At 39.2% G+C, this 14,704-nt stretch overlaps 1 protein-coding gene across 1 annotated transcript in view; it reads right to left on the bottom strand.

The window, feature by feature from the left end:
- The window catches only part of LOC148158461 (copine-5-like), a 34,110-nt gene that overhangs the window by 18,725 nt on the left and 681 nt on the right, over positions 1-14,704 (bottom strand). The window contains exons 2-6 of the mRNA XM_088007543.1: positions 13,311-13,387; positions 12,371-12,417; positions 5,607-5,710; positions 4,608-4,647; positions 3,448-3,524 (exon numbers count right to left, since the gene is read on the bottom strand). Coding sequence (XP_087863669.1) covers positions 3,448-3,524; positions 4,608-4,647; positions 5,607-5,710; positions 12,371-12,417; positions 13,311-13,387 — 345 coding nt within the window. The remainder of the gene's footprint in view (positions 1-3,447; positions 3,525-4,607; positions 4,648-5,606; positions 5,711-12,370; positions 12,418-13,310; positions 13,388-14,704) is intronic.

Genomic DNA, 14,704 nt, shown 5'->3' with positions numbered 1-14,704 from the left:
AAGTCCCTGCAAAGTGTCGTTCGGTACAGAGAGTCACAGTCAACCCAGAAGACACGACAGGGAGACGGAGTGGCTCCTTGGTTGTCGCCTTTCACAAAACTGAACGAAAACTCCCAGCAGTGAGCCCATTTTAGCCGTTCAACAGCAGAATAACAGTGTTTTTTCCTAGTGGTCCTAAAACGCTACCCAGATGTATTCAAACTTTAATAAGACAGCACAGAAAAGAAAAAAAATTAACAGGCAAACATGATCATCACTAGCTCAGCAGTAATCAAGGTGCCCCGCTGAAGCTGTCGAATCAATATATCATCCGTCGTGCCTGCCTGGGAGCAGCTGATCCTCCTCGTTGCCTCTGATGTGGGGTGTGAAGCCTAGTTTACAGCACACTGGTGAGCGCTGCCTCTTGATCCTCCTCATCCTCTTATTCAGCACTGAAGGGCACCACGCTTTGTAATCCAGCCCACAAGCTTCTGGCAGAGTTCGCAGCCGATACCAAAAAGCCCCACTTCTCACAAACTAGCCCCCGACGCCCACCACGAGGAACAGCAGCACCTCATCATTCATAAAAAGAAATACGTGCCGTCTTTCAGACACAAACACAGAAACGAAGGGTTTATTAAACTCTCCTTCACCCTCCAAAATAAGGGTCATCACTCACGGAGCCGCAGAGAGATCTCTGGGTGTTCGTTAGAGCCGGATGATGTATGGATTTGTTTTATTCATACCGGCTTATTTAAAACTCAAATAACACTCAGTAAATATAAAATCGCACTGCTTTTGATGCTCTGTTTACATACACCCATTTTTTTAGTTTCTCAAGTGTCTGAGCTGAGAGGCAGCAACTACGTTTCATCTTTTCGTCAATATGGGCAACACGTGCGAGTCAGTTTCTAGAGTTTTAGCTTCAAAACTTTTTCTATCACAATGTTCCTACTGATTAAAGTTCTTCTAATGAGATGCTAGAGCAAATACAGAATCAGTGGTGCTGCACACTGCCAGTTAGCTGGTGGAAACACGCCGCAACACTTTTCTCTCGCTATCAGGAAAAATAAATCTACTGGAAATGGTTTCTATCACAAGAAACACAAGTGACAATAAACTGATATTTTCCTGCTACGCTGATCTCTACAGACTCAACCTAAACAGAGATCCGGACTGATTAACCAGCTGATATCAGGTTGTTTCATACTCCCAGGTAGATCTGATACAGATGTACTAAAGCCGCTTCATGGGATTTAAATCATATCTGTAAATCATCATTGGTCAAGCAGCTTCTCTCTTCTAAGAAGAGAAAGCTCAGACAGACACTGCTTTGGAAATATGTTGTAAATTTTATCCTTGTTTGTCTATAGATTTTATAATGTCACTTAAAAAAGTGACATTATACATATATATATATATATATATATATATATATATATATATATATATATATATATATATATATATATATATATATATATATATATATGTCTTCTTTATTATTTTGTAACTAAACAACTTAAGCTGAAAAGTGCAGAGTTTGACACATTTTGTCTTTAAAGCTTTGTGGACTGTTATTTTATTGCATGATGTCAATGTTAGTAGTTATTTTGTAATACTGTGTGCTGTACCACATAAAGATGAACAAACAATGAAGTAGTGTGTTTTCATTTGACACATATTAATAATATCATGTATTAAAATAAAAAAAATCTATAAATAAATATAACCAACACAGAGGCTACATCACAGTCTTTTTCAAAGCAACTTTAGTCTAAAAGTCTCTGTCAGATTTACAATTAAAATTGTATTTTTTAGAACATTAAGGTGCAAAAACTCTAAATATATTTAGTCATGATGACATTTATTCATATTGAACTCTGAAATACATCTGAAGCAGTATCAAAACCTCCAAAACTTGTAATATCCCTGAACTCTGTATAACTTATTTTTGAAATATTTCCATTTTTAAACTCTAGCTGTAGTTTGAAATTTGAATATTCTCTCATCTTTTGCTGGACTTGGTCCCCATTTCACCTGTAGCAACACAGACAAAAAAAGAAACTTTCTACTTGCTTTTGCTGTTTTTCTTTAAGTATCAGTGGCATTTTTTGATTCAGTAAAAGGTTTATCAATGTTTCTGACATTTTATCACTGACCCCAAACATAATCAGTGCAACTTTATCAGCACAGAATGGTTATGGTTATGAATGACAGTAAGTAAGAGTAGAAAATACATAGAAGATGAATACATTTTTAAAAATAGAAATGTAATTTTTAGGTTACATTTCTCACCCTCAGTGCTACTTTATGATCTCCAAAATTTTAAAAAAGGCAATAGGGTGTCAGAGCCATGTTCCTCTGTCTTATTTCTATCTCCTCTTTATGGCATCTAGAGGACGGCGTGCATGTTAATGACAGGGACTCCACTGAGGAAGCTCACAGTCATGTTCAATTTCCCATCTCCATCCAAGCACATGAGTTTAATCATAGACCAAAACGCAACTGACTGCAGATGAAAGAGCTTTTCCTCCCGACTCTGTCTTAGCTCTGATTATTCAACAGTGATTTAATTTAATGAAAAAATCAGTTTTTATAAAATACAAACATCTGCTTATCTTATTGGTGTCAGAAGGTTTTTACCTACACTTGGAGAGAAAAGTATGTAACATTAATTTTGAACAATACAAAAAAAAACGAAAAAAAAAAAACTACACAAATTGGATGTTTGAAACTTTGTGAAACAACTTTAGGTATAAATACAAACCATCCCACTTAGTTCTGAAGTGAACTGCGGACCAGTTATGATGTAGAAGGACTGACTTTTATTGTTATTTTTATGTCTCATCAACCAATCAAAACTTTTTACATTCTAGATTGCATTCATCTGTTCACACCTCCAAACATTCACCCACTCATAAACCAAAACACCATTTATGTTTATCTCTACAGAGTCTACCAGCTGCTGAATGCTGGTAAAGTTAAACATTTTTGAGCTAACCCTTAAATACCACAAGCAGAGAGCATGTTGCTGTCACCACGACAGCAACATGCTGTCGTGTTGCTGTCGTGTCGGCAGCAACACGACAGCAACACGTGTTGCTGTCGTGTTGCTGCCGACACGACAGCAACATGGTAATGTAATGGTAATGGTACCATTACCATTACAAATAATGGTAATGGTACCATTATTTGTACCATTACAAATAATGGTACAGACTCCATTATTTGTCTCATCTGACCATAAAAAATGTTCTCAAGATGAACAGAGGGCACATGTTTAAACTTCCAGTCAGGCTTTAAGATGTTTATATCGAGCCTTTTTTTCAACCAAGTTGGTGTTTCTCAATCAATTTCCTTTCATCTGAGATTGACAGTTTGGGTCAGACGGTCGAAACGTGGACAGATTCAGGAGCATCAAATCTGCTTTTAGAACGGATAAAAGGAAGAGAACAGGAAACTCACACTAGCTGCTTCTCCAGACGACTGGCAGGCGAGCCCACGATCTCTCCAAGAGTACAGTAGACCTGACCCAGGAAGTCCTGCCGTGGTGACGCAGGCATGGAGCGGGAGGAAGAGAGACGGACAGCGGCATTCAAGCAGATCACGTGGGAGTAAGAAGGAGAATCAGTGAGGAGTTAGGCATCGTCATAGGCATTTGTACGTTTATATATAATGGCGTCTGAGGCAGACACGTACGTTAAAGTCGTTGGGCTTCCAGGGTGGAGAAGGAGGAGGAGGAAGAAAGAGAAAGACCAGGCAGCAGCAGTGACACAACAGAGCATATCATGGAACGAAAAGACACATGACTCGAAAACCAGACTGGCATCACACCACGAGATAAAAGAGCAGAAAATGAATATTTGACAAAGCAGAAAGGCAGAGAGGGGAGCCGCAGAGCTGCACAGTCTCAGAGGGAGAGGAAGGGGGATGTGAAAGAGCGCAAGAGAAGGAAAGCGACCAGTGCAGATGGTTATCTTCAGAGTGTGAGACACAATGCAAACACACAGTGATGAAGGCATCGCATCACCGAACTCCTGTTTTGATACGTAAATGTGGTAGTATGCAAACCAAGTCTATCAAATATATTGTTTACTGTATTGTTTGCGCTCATTCATAAAAAGCTTGGGGGAACGGGGGTAAAACCAACATGCATTCACTCTGTTGACCGTTTTCAAACGTATGCTTCACAATAAAGCATTTTGTCTTTCAGGCAAAACCAGCCTTTCAAAATAAATGCTATTTTGAAAACCTGTAAAACCTCCGCACAGAGAGCTGTGCTGAAAAGCTTTGATGAGGGAGTACAATGCTTAATTTCTCACTTCGGGGAAACAAAGGTAATGAGGCCATACCGGATGCAAATGAAATCTCTGTTATCATTGCTCTGGGGGAGTTAGGTAAAGAAAAAAACAAAAAAAACAGAAGCAGACAGAAAGGAAAAAGAAACTACATTTTGTTAGTCGAAGCACAAATCACTCACTATCGGAAAATATATTTGAGAGATGTTTTGGAAACACAGGTTTGCATAGAACCTAAATATCTGAGCCGTGCACTTCAAATGTAAAGCCGAGTTCCTCATTCACATAGAAACAAATAAATAAATAAATAAAAATAGTTTCACTTACATGTTTTGCTAAATCTGGACTTTTAGAGTCAATGTCATACCTAGAAAAAGCAAATGAAAGAAATAACTCAAGGGTAACGTGCAGAAAAGACAGAAAAGAGACAATATAGGCTGCAATTCAAGATGTAATCAAGAAAAACTTTGTGTATTTTATGGCTGCTAGAAACTGTGCCTGGGGTGATATATGGAAACAGCCAATCAATGCAGAAAAAGTTTTGAGCATCTTGTTAGCCAGACTTAATGTAAAAGTAATTAAGGCTGAACAAACCCAAGCTCCCACTTCTGCAATAAAATAGAGATGAAAATGAGTAGCACTAATTATGAAGGGAAGCTCTCTCTCTCTCTACGTCTTTTCCCATGCCAGTGTTGTATTACAAAAGCATGTCAAATAAATTCATTAAGAGCTTATAAATCCTCAGAGACCTCCAGCTCAGCAGTGGATACATTTGTTAAGTCCACCAGGGATTTCATGTCTAAGAGGTACAAACTTTTTTCTGTTTCTTTTTATTATTTGGAAGGGTAAGTCCTTTTCTAAAGGAAGCGATCACTCGTTTCTGGCCAACTTTGAAACAAAGCGGTACCTTACTGACCCTCTCACTAGTCTGACCTTTTCAAAGTAAAAAAGCAGGACAAGCAGGGAGCAGGAGTCTGCTTGGATTTAAGAAACGTCGTCTCAGGCGTTGCTTCGCGGACGAGAGATTAAAGGCAAAACTTAAAGTTAAACATTTATAATGCCTCTTCTAATTCTGCTAATCTACAGATGAATAATTCCTCAGTGGAGAGACGAGCAGCTGACAAAGAGGCCAAAAGAGAAAAAGACCGATCTACAGAGAGCAAAGTACAAGACAAGGATGAAGTGGAAAGAGGGCTCATAAAATGTTGACATTATAGAGAAAGAGGGATGAATTTCAGAACTGTATTACAAAAGGGCATACAGTCACACACACACACACCTCGGTGTGTGTTCACAGAGAGAGCCGGATCAAACAGAAAAACTCACACGTCAAAGCGCAGGTTCTGCTTCTCCTCAAAGAAGTAGTCCAGGATGTACTTCCTGACGAAATCCGGGTTTAGCGTGTTGTCTATCACCTCCGTTCTCCCAAACTGGACCAGAACAGAAGCAAAGGAGGGGAAGAAAAGAAAAGCAAGGAAAACGTGAACACAGAATTGATCATGCGTAACAAAACACACACCACCACCTCCTCCATCAGCCCCAAATTGACTGAGTTGAATTAAGGGATTCTTATGAGATCAGATTCAATTATCAGAAATCACTGATTGTTTCAATTTTCTGTTTTTAATTCATTCAGCCACTTCACAATAACAGGTGGAAACAAGACAGAGGCGCAAATAAATTAACTTGACATATTTTCTTCACAGCCTGGAACAAACAAATCTCTTTTTTAGCTCCAACTAATTAACACTTACAATGAGAAGGGAAAAACTTCAGTGCAAACACACACACACAAAAAAAAAACAGAACCGCAGAGCAGAACCTTCAGTCATAAACAGATAATGCGGCTCCCTGCAAACGCACACATACACACACATTAATTGTCAAATATTAATTATTCAGACTCAGAACTGGCGCCGTGCTGCATAAATAAAACATCCAGAGTCAAAAAGCTACCATAAACTGACACATGTCCTCGTTACAGTCTAATGAGGACAAAAAAATAGAGGAATTTCAATTTCGTGTTTCTGTGACTGCATTCATTAGGGGTAAACTCAAAGAGAGGCACAACGTGGCAGCAGAGAAGTTATCATGACAAAATATTCTAACTGATGGAGGCTTGCAGTGTTTTGCAAAAGTATTCAGACGTGTTGAACTTTTTGCCTTGAGACGACCCACACTGGAGATCTGGCCGTACGTTTAGGGATCTTGTTGTGTCGAAACTCTGCAGCCTCAGTCAGGCTTGCTTCCAGGTTTACCATAAACTTCCCTCTTCCTCCTGAAGACATGCGCCTCATCTGACCCGAGGATCTGCTTGCCGTCTTCCCTGTGTGGATTGTGACAAACTGCAAGCGGCATCTATGATGGTTCTCCTTCAACATTTACTTTCTTCTTTTACACTTCCATTAAAACCCAAATTTGGAAAGTGTACAGTTAAAGGCTGTCGAACTGCACAGCTAACTTTATAGATTGTATAGAAGTAAAAGGTAGAATTGTACCTTCCGCTTTACAATTATGTACCCGTTTTAAGGAATAAATAAAATAGAATAAATGAGTATTTACCAAAGCAGCGTTTTGAACCTATCGAAATCTGTTTGTTCATTCATTATTCTCTAAATAAACTCAGAGGCCTTCACAGAACAGCTGGATTCGTACTGACAATATGTTTAAAGAGAAAAAGTCAGGAGGCACCAATACTTTTGAGTGGAAATACAATACTAGAGCTGCTGAAACCTACGTGACAGAGTCTGGGTTTGCTGAAGTCTGCCGTCAAACACAAACCATAAATGATTAAGAGCCGTGTGGCACCAAATCCCTTCTTGTTCCTCCTGCCAGGAAGCGTGAGAGCTCAGCGGCAGCTAATGCCGAGGAGGTGAAATCTCCACAGAGGCAGCAGGGACGTAATTTCCGTGGCTGGCATTGAGGGTGACAGCAGGGGGGCTACAGTATACTCACTTTTGTCCCGGGCAATTGCAGAGGCAGAACAATCGGCACCGAAAGCCCTGATCAGCCAACTGAGGCAGCACACACCTCTTCCCCTCTGATAACCGTGACGAGAAAAATTGTGTGGAGAGGTGTCAGAAAATCTATCTCGGTAAAAAAACAGATTACTGTCTAGAAGCTTGAAGTGGAAACTCCGGGCTTTGCTCAAATTCAGGGAGGCTATATTCTGTCGACTTTGTAGTTAAGTGAAAGTGGTAGGCAGAGGGAAAGCTGTCGTACACTGGGGGGAGGAAATTACAGAGGAGGGTGTCGCAAATTAAGACTTTAAAAATCATGCGGTAACAGAGTAATGAGATGCTGCAGCACTTTTGTGCAATAAACACACAATTTGTCATGGGGACATGGGTCTCCGGGGGATTTACTGCTGAAAGCAGAAAACACAATATATCCATAGCATTTGTTGAGATATACTTCGGCTGATGAGGAATTTGAATGACTGGGAGTCAGTGTGGGAGCTTGGACCGTAACTGGATTAAAAGCTGGTTGGTGGCACAGTGAAAGGGGGCTTCAACCAACCATATCTCCTCACAGAAGAGCCAAAACACATCATCGGAGAGAGAGGCAAAAGAGGCGCTTAGCTTTATCAATGCCGCACAGCTTGACTCTGCTGCTTAGCCAGCTGTCATCAGCACTGTAAAACCTCGGCCGTATCTCTTTTTAGGAGAGCCATTCGGTCTGCACCCACCTCTTCTAAGCCAGAGGTGGGGCACCTGTGACAGGTGAAGGAAGCTCCTTATAGCCCGGGAACATCAATTGATGCGCATCAACATTTGCATCTTACTCCAAACTTTCTGGTTTAGGAATATTTGCTTGCTGTACTTGCTACCAGTTTAATGAGTTTTTCGGGCGTGTGTGTGTGTGTGTGTGCGTGTGTGTGTGTGTGTGTGTGGGGGTGTGTGTGTGTGTGTGTGTGTGTGTGTGTGTGTGTGTGCGTGCGTGTGTGTGTACTTGAGGTAAAAAGCCAGCACAAAATTTTGAAAGATGATTAAAAAAATTCTTAGTTGTTCCACTAAACAACACTCTCCCATCTTAAAATCATGCATAAGGCCAAAATCCTGCGTGGTATGTGGTGTGAAAAAAGTCTTCAATCAGCCGGATTACGAACGGACTAAATCAAAATCTGTAGTTTCCTCAAAACAATAATCTAGACTCCAAATAATCCAGGTTATTTTCCGACCTTCCAGGTTGCAGTGCTGTTCATCCGAAAGCGACTGCAGCTGGATCGGACTCACGTATCTGCTTTGATTTTTCCATCCCTTAGATCGTACTACTGGCTTAGAGTTCATCCATTTGCCTCCGTTTATCTCCTATGAAGTCACTGGAATACCTACTGCTGTCGTTTACGCTCATTTGCCACTTCTCATTTCTGTGTTTTTGTGCGTCTGTGCTGTTTTCTCAAACACCCAGCTGGTCGCAGTTTTTTTTTTTTTTTTTTTTTTTTTTTTTTTTTCCTGTTCGGAGAAAGTCCTTCCTTTACTCTGCTGCCTCGACTTGATGCAATCAATCGTCTCCTGCTGCCACAGGACAATATTTCAATAAGACACAAGTTTTATGTCTCATTAGAAACAATGTTTGGAATACAGTTTCGATTCGTTAAGATGAAAGGTTGTAGATAAAATCTTACATCCGTGACAATTTCTGATGAAAGAGGGTAACAGCACCTGAGACACCTGTGAGCAGCGGTGCTTTGTTCCTGTCCTCAGCAGAAGCTGATGTGAATGCTGACAGATTTTCTCATAATGACACTGGAGCCTTTTTTATTTCCTCCAATTTCCTATTTTTATCTGCCTTCTCTGGATCAAAACTAGGTCATAAAACTCTGACTTAGATAATCAAAATAATCTTCTTCTTCACATCAAAGAGTCAAACAGATACTCGATAAAGTTAAATCAGCTCAATTCTTAATTTAGAAAAGAGCATTCAGCTTCAGAATAACCATTTCATGGTGTAGCAGAGAAATGCTCTTATTTATATTGTAGGTTTTAATTTATGTCAGACTTAATTTGTGTTATTTAGTTCATGAATGGTAAATAAACACTGACTGGTACTGGACCAGATATTTTCTCTGCAAATATTAATGAGCTGTTAGATTTTCTGCTCCTCTATTATCAGGAAGATGCATTTCATTTTTCAGATCAAATTAATTGTAACTAATGTTGTGGGACTGATTTGATTTTGATAACCAATTAGGCTGGTAGTTTAGAAAGCATTAAAGTCATTCAAATCGGCTAATAGATGTTGCTTTTACAGCTACGACAAGTCGTTTTGTTTTCACACAAACCAATTACTTTGGATCCCAAACCAACATGTTAGTTTGGGGCTGTTGCATTTAAAATATTATGAAAACTTTGACAGATTTGAAACTTCCCTCATTTGTGGAAGTCTATTGCAGAAAACTTAATAAACCTGCTCCTTCATCCTCAAACACATCTGTAGATTTAAGTGTGAGAAGAAATTGTTCGACTACATGTTTCAAAATCAGAATTTTAGTTTTAAACAAACAGATTTATTTATTTTTTTTTTTTTTTCAGTAAAACAGGAACAATGTTCCTGGTTACATGCAGCGAGCAAATGGGCATAAAATCAAATCTATAGAGTCACAGCACATTAATTTGGTTTCCTCCCAGCATAGGAGTCTTTAAACACGTCACCCAAAAAGAAAAGGCATAATCTATATTCTACAGAGGAAAATGTATGATAGCATGATTTAATTAGGACTCCTGCTGAAAAAAACCTGCTGCTCTGCAAACATGTAAAACTGATTGATGGCGTCTCTTTTATATCCTCCGGATAGCTTCAGTGAGTGATGCTCCTTTTAGTAAAATTCATCTAAGAAAAAGAAAAGGATTGGGGCTTGATGTGAAAAAGAAACTGCAGTTTATCGTGAAACAAAAACCAACTAAGCAACTCTCACATTGGTTTTGTGCAATGAGGTTTAGGAAGAACTAAGGCCAGAAGACCTTAAATATTATGTATGTAATGTATTGTTTATTTGAGAGTTAAATTCATCGTGAGCATTGATGGCAACACAATCTGCATTAAAAACAGGATGTAGCAAAAGGGATGAAAAATGTTGAACAACCTGAAGAAATCACGTTTTTTGCTTTTCTTTTTTCCCAGCAGTAAAGCAGTTTGTGTGTAAGAAACAAAGCCATGAATCAGTCGCAACTCTATAGATTTTTATACCATCTGATTTTTCTTTCACACAAAGGTTGCTCTCTTTGAAAATTAGAGCAAAGTAAGGCACATGTATTTCATGAATAATATAACTAGCACTCTCCCAACTCTTAATTAGGATGATGCCTTCAAAGAAGGGCTGATACTAACACCATTTACAAACTGGTTAGAAAGAAAAAAGAAAGAAACCAGTTTGGTTTTCCACCGCCAGAAAAAGATTTACTTCGCTACAGTAAATGTTTGATCTCATTCTGTAATTTTCAGAACCTCTGGCGAAGATTACAGCTTAGGGAGACAGTTTGGTGAAACACATTGTGACATGAAGTATACCTGCAAACAAATGCTCTCATCTTCTTGGCCTAATTTATTAATGCTGCGACTGGGAGCCAAGCTGTGGTTCAAACAACATTTACTAAGCATTTATAATCAGACTTTTCAATGAAAGTGATTAGATATAAATCTGTTATAAAAGTATTACTGATTGCACTTTAAAATTAGATAACTTTATGTTATTAAAGGTAAAGTTTAAACAGTAATGATTTCTTGGTTAATGTCAAGTTGTCATAATAAAGACATTTTGAATGTCAACTTTGTATTAAAAGTGTCATAATTTACCGAATGACGCTTTATGACAACAGTCATAAATATTCATGAAGGCTTATTCATGTTCATGACATGTGATATGTCATGTTTATGACAGTGTCATGTCAGTCTTACTCAACCCCCTTCAAATAAAGTGTTACCAAATGTTTTTTTTTTGTTTGTTTTTTGTTTTGTTTTTTTGAGGTCATTCCAATAGAAGGGGTGTCAACATGATGAAAAATTTACCTTTAAAAACTGCGTTGACTCTTTGGAATCAAAACGTGAAGGAAATGCTTCCTCCCCCCACCCCCTTTAGACAAGTGTACAGCTTTTTGTTTTACTTTGTTCTGAACTGCAGTGATGTAATTTACGGCAGCAGTTGACCTTTGAACCCCTCGACGGTGTTTGCATTTCTGCCTTCAGATGCATCACTAGAACAAGCCGTGGAGCACAGCAATGCATATTTTACCAAAGCACAAAAGCTCTGCATTGAGACACATACTTTCCTGAAGTATTTATAACCAATATTTTCATTCTTTATAACTATTCAAGCTTCAAAAGTCTGTGCATAGTTCAGAAATCAAGATATGTGTTTAGCTATACGATGCATCTCACACCTAGAGTATGTGGCAACAAACTTCAAATTGATGTCATGATTTTTTCAGTGTCAGGTTTTAACTGGGAATCTTGTCAATTAAACTGTCAGTTAAACTGCCCACATCTACCTAAGTACGCTGTGTCCAACACATCCAGCATCCCTTTGTAACTGTGTCACACCAGTTTGCACTTGTCTGGTGGTGTGAGCCAAAGGAAATTAGGTGAAAAACAAACCAGAAGCATATTTTTAATCATTTCTGCAAGCTGACTGTAATGTTCATGGAGAGCATTTGTTGTGCCCATCGCCAAAGTGGCAAAAACAGAAGCGTGTTTGTCACAGATTTTCTGCACTTCCATCAACTTTGAGTGTGTCCTAATTTCCGAGGCTTCCCTCTGTTGTCTGGCTGCAAAACTCCACTAGATTTATCAGTCTCTGTGGTTTTGTGTAATTACGACCCTGTTTCAAACAGCCAGAGGGGAGGCCGACGCAGAGAAAAATCTTTACAGATGCGTGTACCTGTCACCTTAATCAGTCAGTCGGTCAGACAGCCAGTCAGAAGCTAAGTCGGTGCTGACCGATGCACTCGTGTTCACAGGGTCAATCAATCGCAAATGATTGGCACAGAATATTACCTTGAGGAGGAGGAGAGGGGGCGACAGAGGGGTTGTGAACAGAAAACAGCCTGTCATGGAGAAAGAGACAGGCTGATTGAGTCTTGTTGATCTCTTACCTCTCGCCACTGCTTCGACTCCACGCCCTGGGTGTACAACACGACCACTGAGATAAGCAGAGAAACGGGAGGGGAAAGACGGAGAGACACAGAGTGAGAGAGAAAACAGAGGAATTAATCGTCATTGAACAGTTTCGAAAATGCATTGCGAATCCACAAACAGTGTTTGTTTTTGCTCCTTCTCTGCCGACATCCATCATTAATTATCCTGCCACACCCTGACAGCATAATGAAGTAGCAGACTTGATGATTAATGTTGACTGACATCCACTTCTACGGGGGGAAGAAAACCTCTCCAAAATAAGACTTGAGAGGCCCTAGAGCACAATTTACTGTAAGCTATGCAATCAGAGAAACTGTGTCCTAATGGGTGGGATTCTTCTGACTTCGTCGTGTTGCTTCGTGATGAAGCCGGTGCAGGTGGAAATGACGTGACCTGGCATATAGCCTCAGGTTCAGCTGCAGGCGCGCACAAAAAATCGGGATGAGTGTGATGCTGTTGTTTGTTTTTTTTTGTTGTTTTTTTCCCCCCAAAGCTTATTTACACAAAGGGCTTATGAAAAATGTTTCCTCCATTTTCTAGTCAGTGGCAAATAAATAAATAAATAAATAAATAAATAAATAAAAATGTTGCCTTTATGACATTTTCCAGTTTCTCTTCCCAAAAGATAGCCATTTCTATTCACGGGGCTGCTGTTTATACCCTGCATGCATTATGGTAGTTTAGCTCACAGCACAGAAAGGTTGTCACATTACTGTGCAAATGATATGCAGTTATTGAAGGAACACTTTCAAACAACAGAGTAAACCGGATGAGGCTTAAGCTCAGCAAAAATAAAGAGGAATGCAATCTAAAAGCAGAGGAGGCGCCGATAAATTATATCCCGCCAAACATTTTCCACCTGAAGCAAAACAATAGTTGTTGCAGAAGAGAACTTACATGGGTCGGACTTGGAGAAAGTGTCTCTGTCCAAAAGATTCCTGCAAGAGAGGAAACCAACACAGAAATATATAAGCCTGCAAAAAGATGTGGGAAACCATATTTACACACAAATATATTAATAGGACCTCCTACGTGCCTTTTAATAACAACTTTACAAGAACACTTGGTTGACATAAACCACATCTGCCCTTGAGATTTCATATCCAAGTGTGCAGACCAATAAGCACATGAAAGCCCGGCGTTAGGACAGAGAGGACCCCAAGACGTCTGCTACATACAAAACAGACAGATATGTAAAAATGAAGGTGTTGTAATTTAGATTCTTCTAGTTGATCTTTAGCTTCTGACAAAAAAATTCCCCGACAATTTTAAACATCTTCTAACATTTGGGAAATCCAACGAAACCTAATGAAAATGCAGGGAAAGTATTTATGCTGAATATTGTTCCTCCAGGCAAGCGTTAAAATACAAATACTGAATGTAATGTAAGTCAGAGCCTGGTGGGGTTTTGATCGCTTTCCCTCCTGCTCACTGTGTGACAGCAAGAGAAATAGCAAGGTGAAATTAAAAACAATGCAAGAGGTAAATTTATTCTACACCAACTATGCTACCGGAGATTTTGTTTAAAAAAAAAAAAACACAGCAATTGTTTCTTCATGTGGGCTTATTTTCCACTCCACTGAATACCAGGCAGGTAATGAAAGAAAACGTTCATGACTGGTGTTTCCCGGTTTGGGGACGTGATGTTACCACCACTCACCTGGATGTCATTTGATGCAACTGTGTTCAGGAATGAAAGCAGGAAGTACCCTGCAGTTTCTGGCCCCAGACTTTAGATATTTTATGCAGAAAAAAGTGGCAATATTTTCCTTCAAGGTAAATTAGGCAACAACTCTATAAGTGTATGTGCTGGTAAGGAGGTGGGATGTCATCAGTGCAGATTCATTGTTGCAATATTGGCTGCGTAAGTTTCTTTCATTGTCATTAACTTGGTTATATTACAGAATAGCAGAGACCTCCAACATTGTTGTACACTTCTAACTTTTTTTTCTCAGACCTCCAAACAGGTAAGTAGCTGAAATAATAGCGTAGGTGTCATCTTTGATTCATAAGATTAAAGCTTATGTGCACCAGGCAACTTGAACAATTTGAGTTTTTTTGTTGTTGTTCTTTTTTTTTTACTTTATCTACTTCATGTGCTTTTAAAGGCAGCAAATACAAAATTTCTGATTCATTTTGTCAAAGTGTAGGAATATGTAAATGAGAACAGCTGTTCTAGGACTTAAACTTTCATACTGTACATTTCTCTAATTCAAGGACTGTTGGTTCAACCCTCACAATATTTAGTCATTTGAGCTCATCATGGTCGCAGTTTCTCATTTTGTCCAATA

This window comes from Poecilia mexicana, unplaced genomic scaffold (genome assembly GCF_051168715.1).
Source record: "Poecilia mexicana isolate PSO_F unplaced genomic scaffold, ASM5116871v1 scaffold_7, whole genome shotgun sequence".
NCBI classification, from domain to species: Eukaryota; Metazoa; Chordata; class Actinopteri; order Cyprinodontiformes; family Poeciliidae; genus Poecilia; species Poecilia mexicana.
The sequence above is the reverse complement of the archived record's forward strand: the minus strand, read 5'-3'. Positions and strand labels throughout refer to the sequence as shown.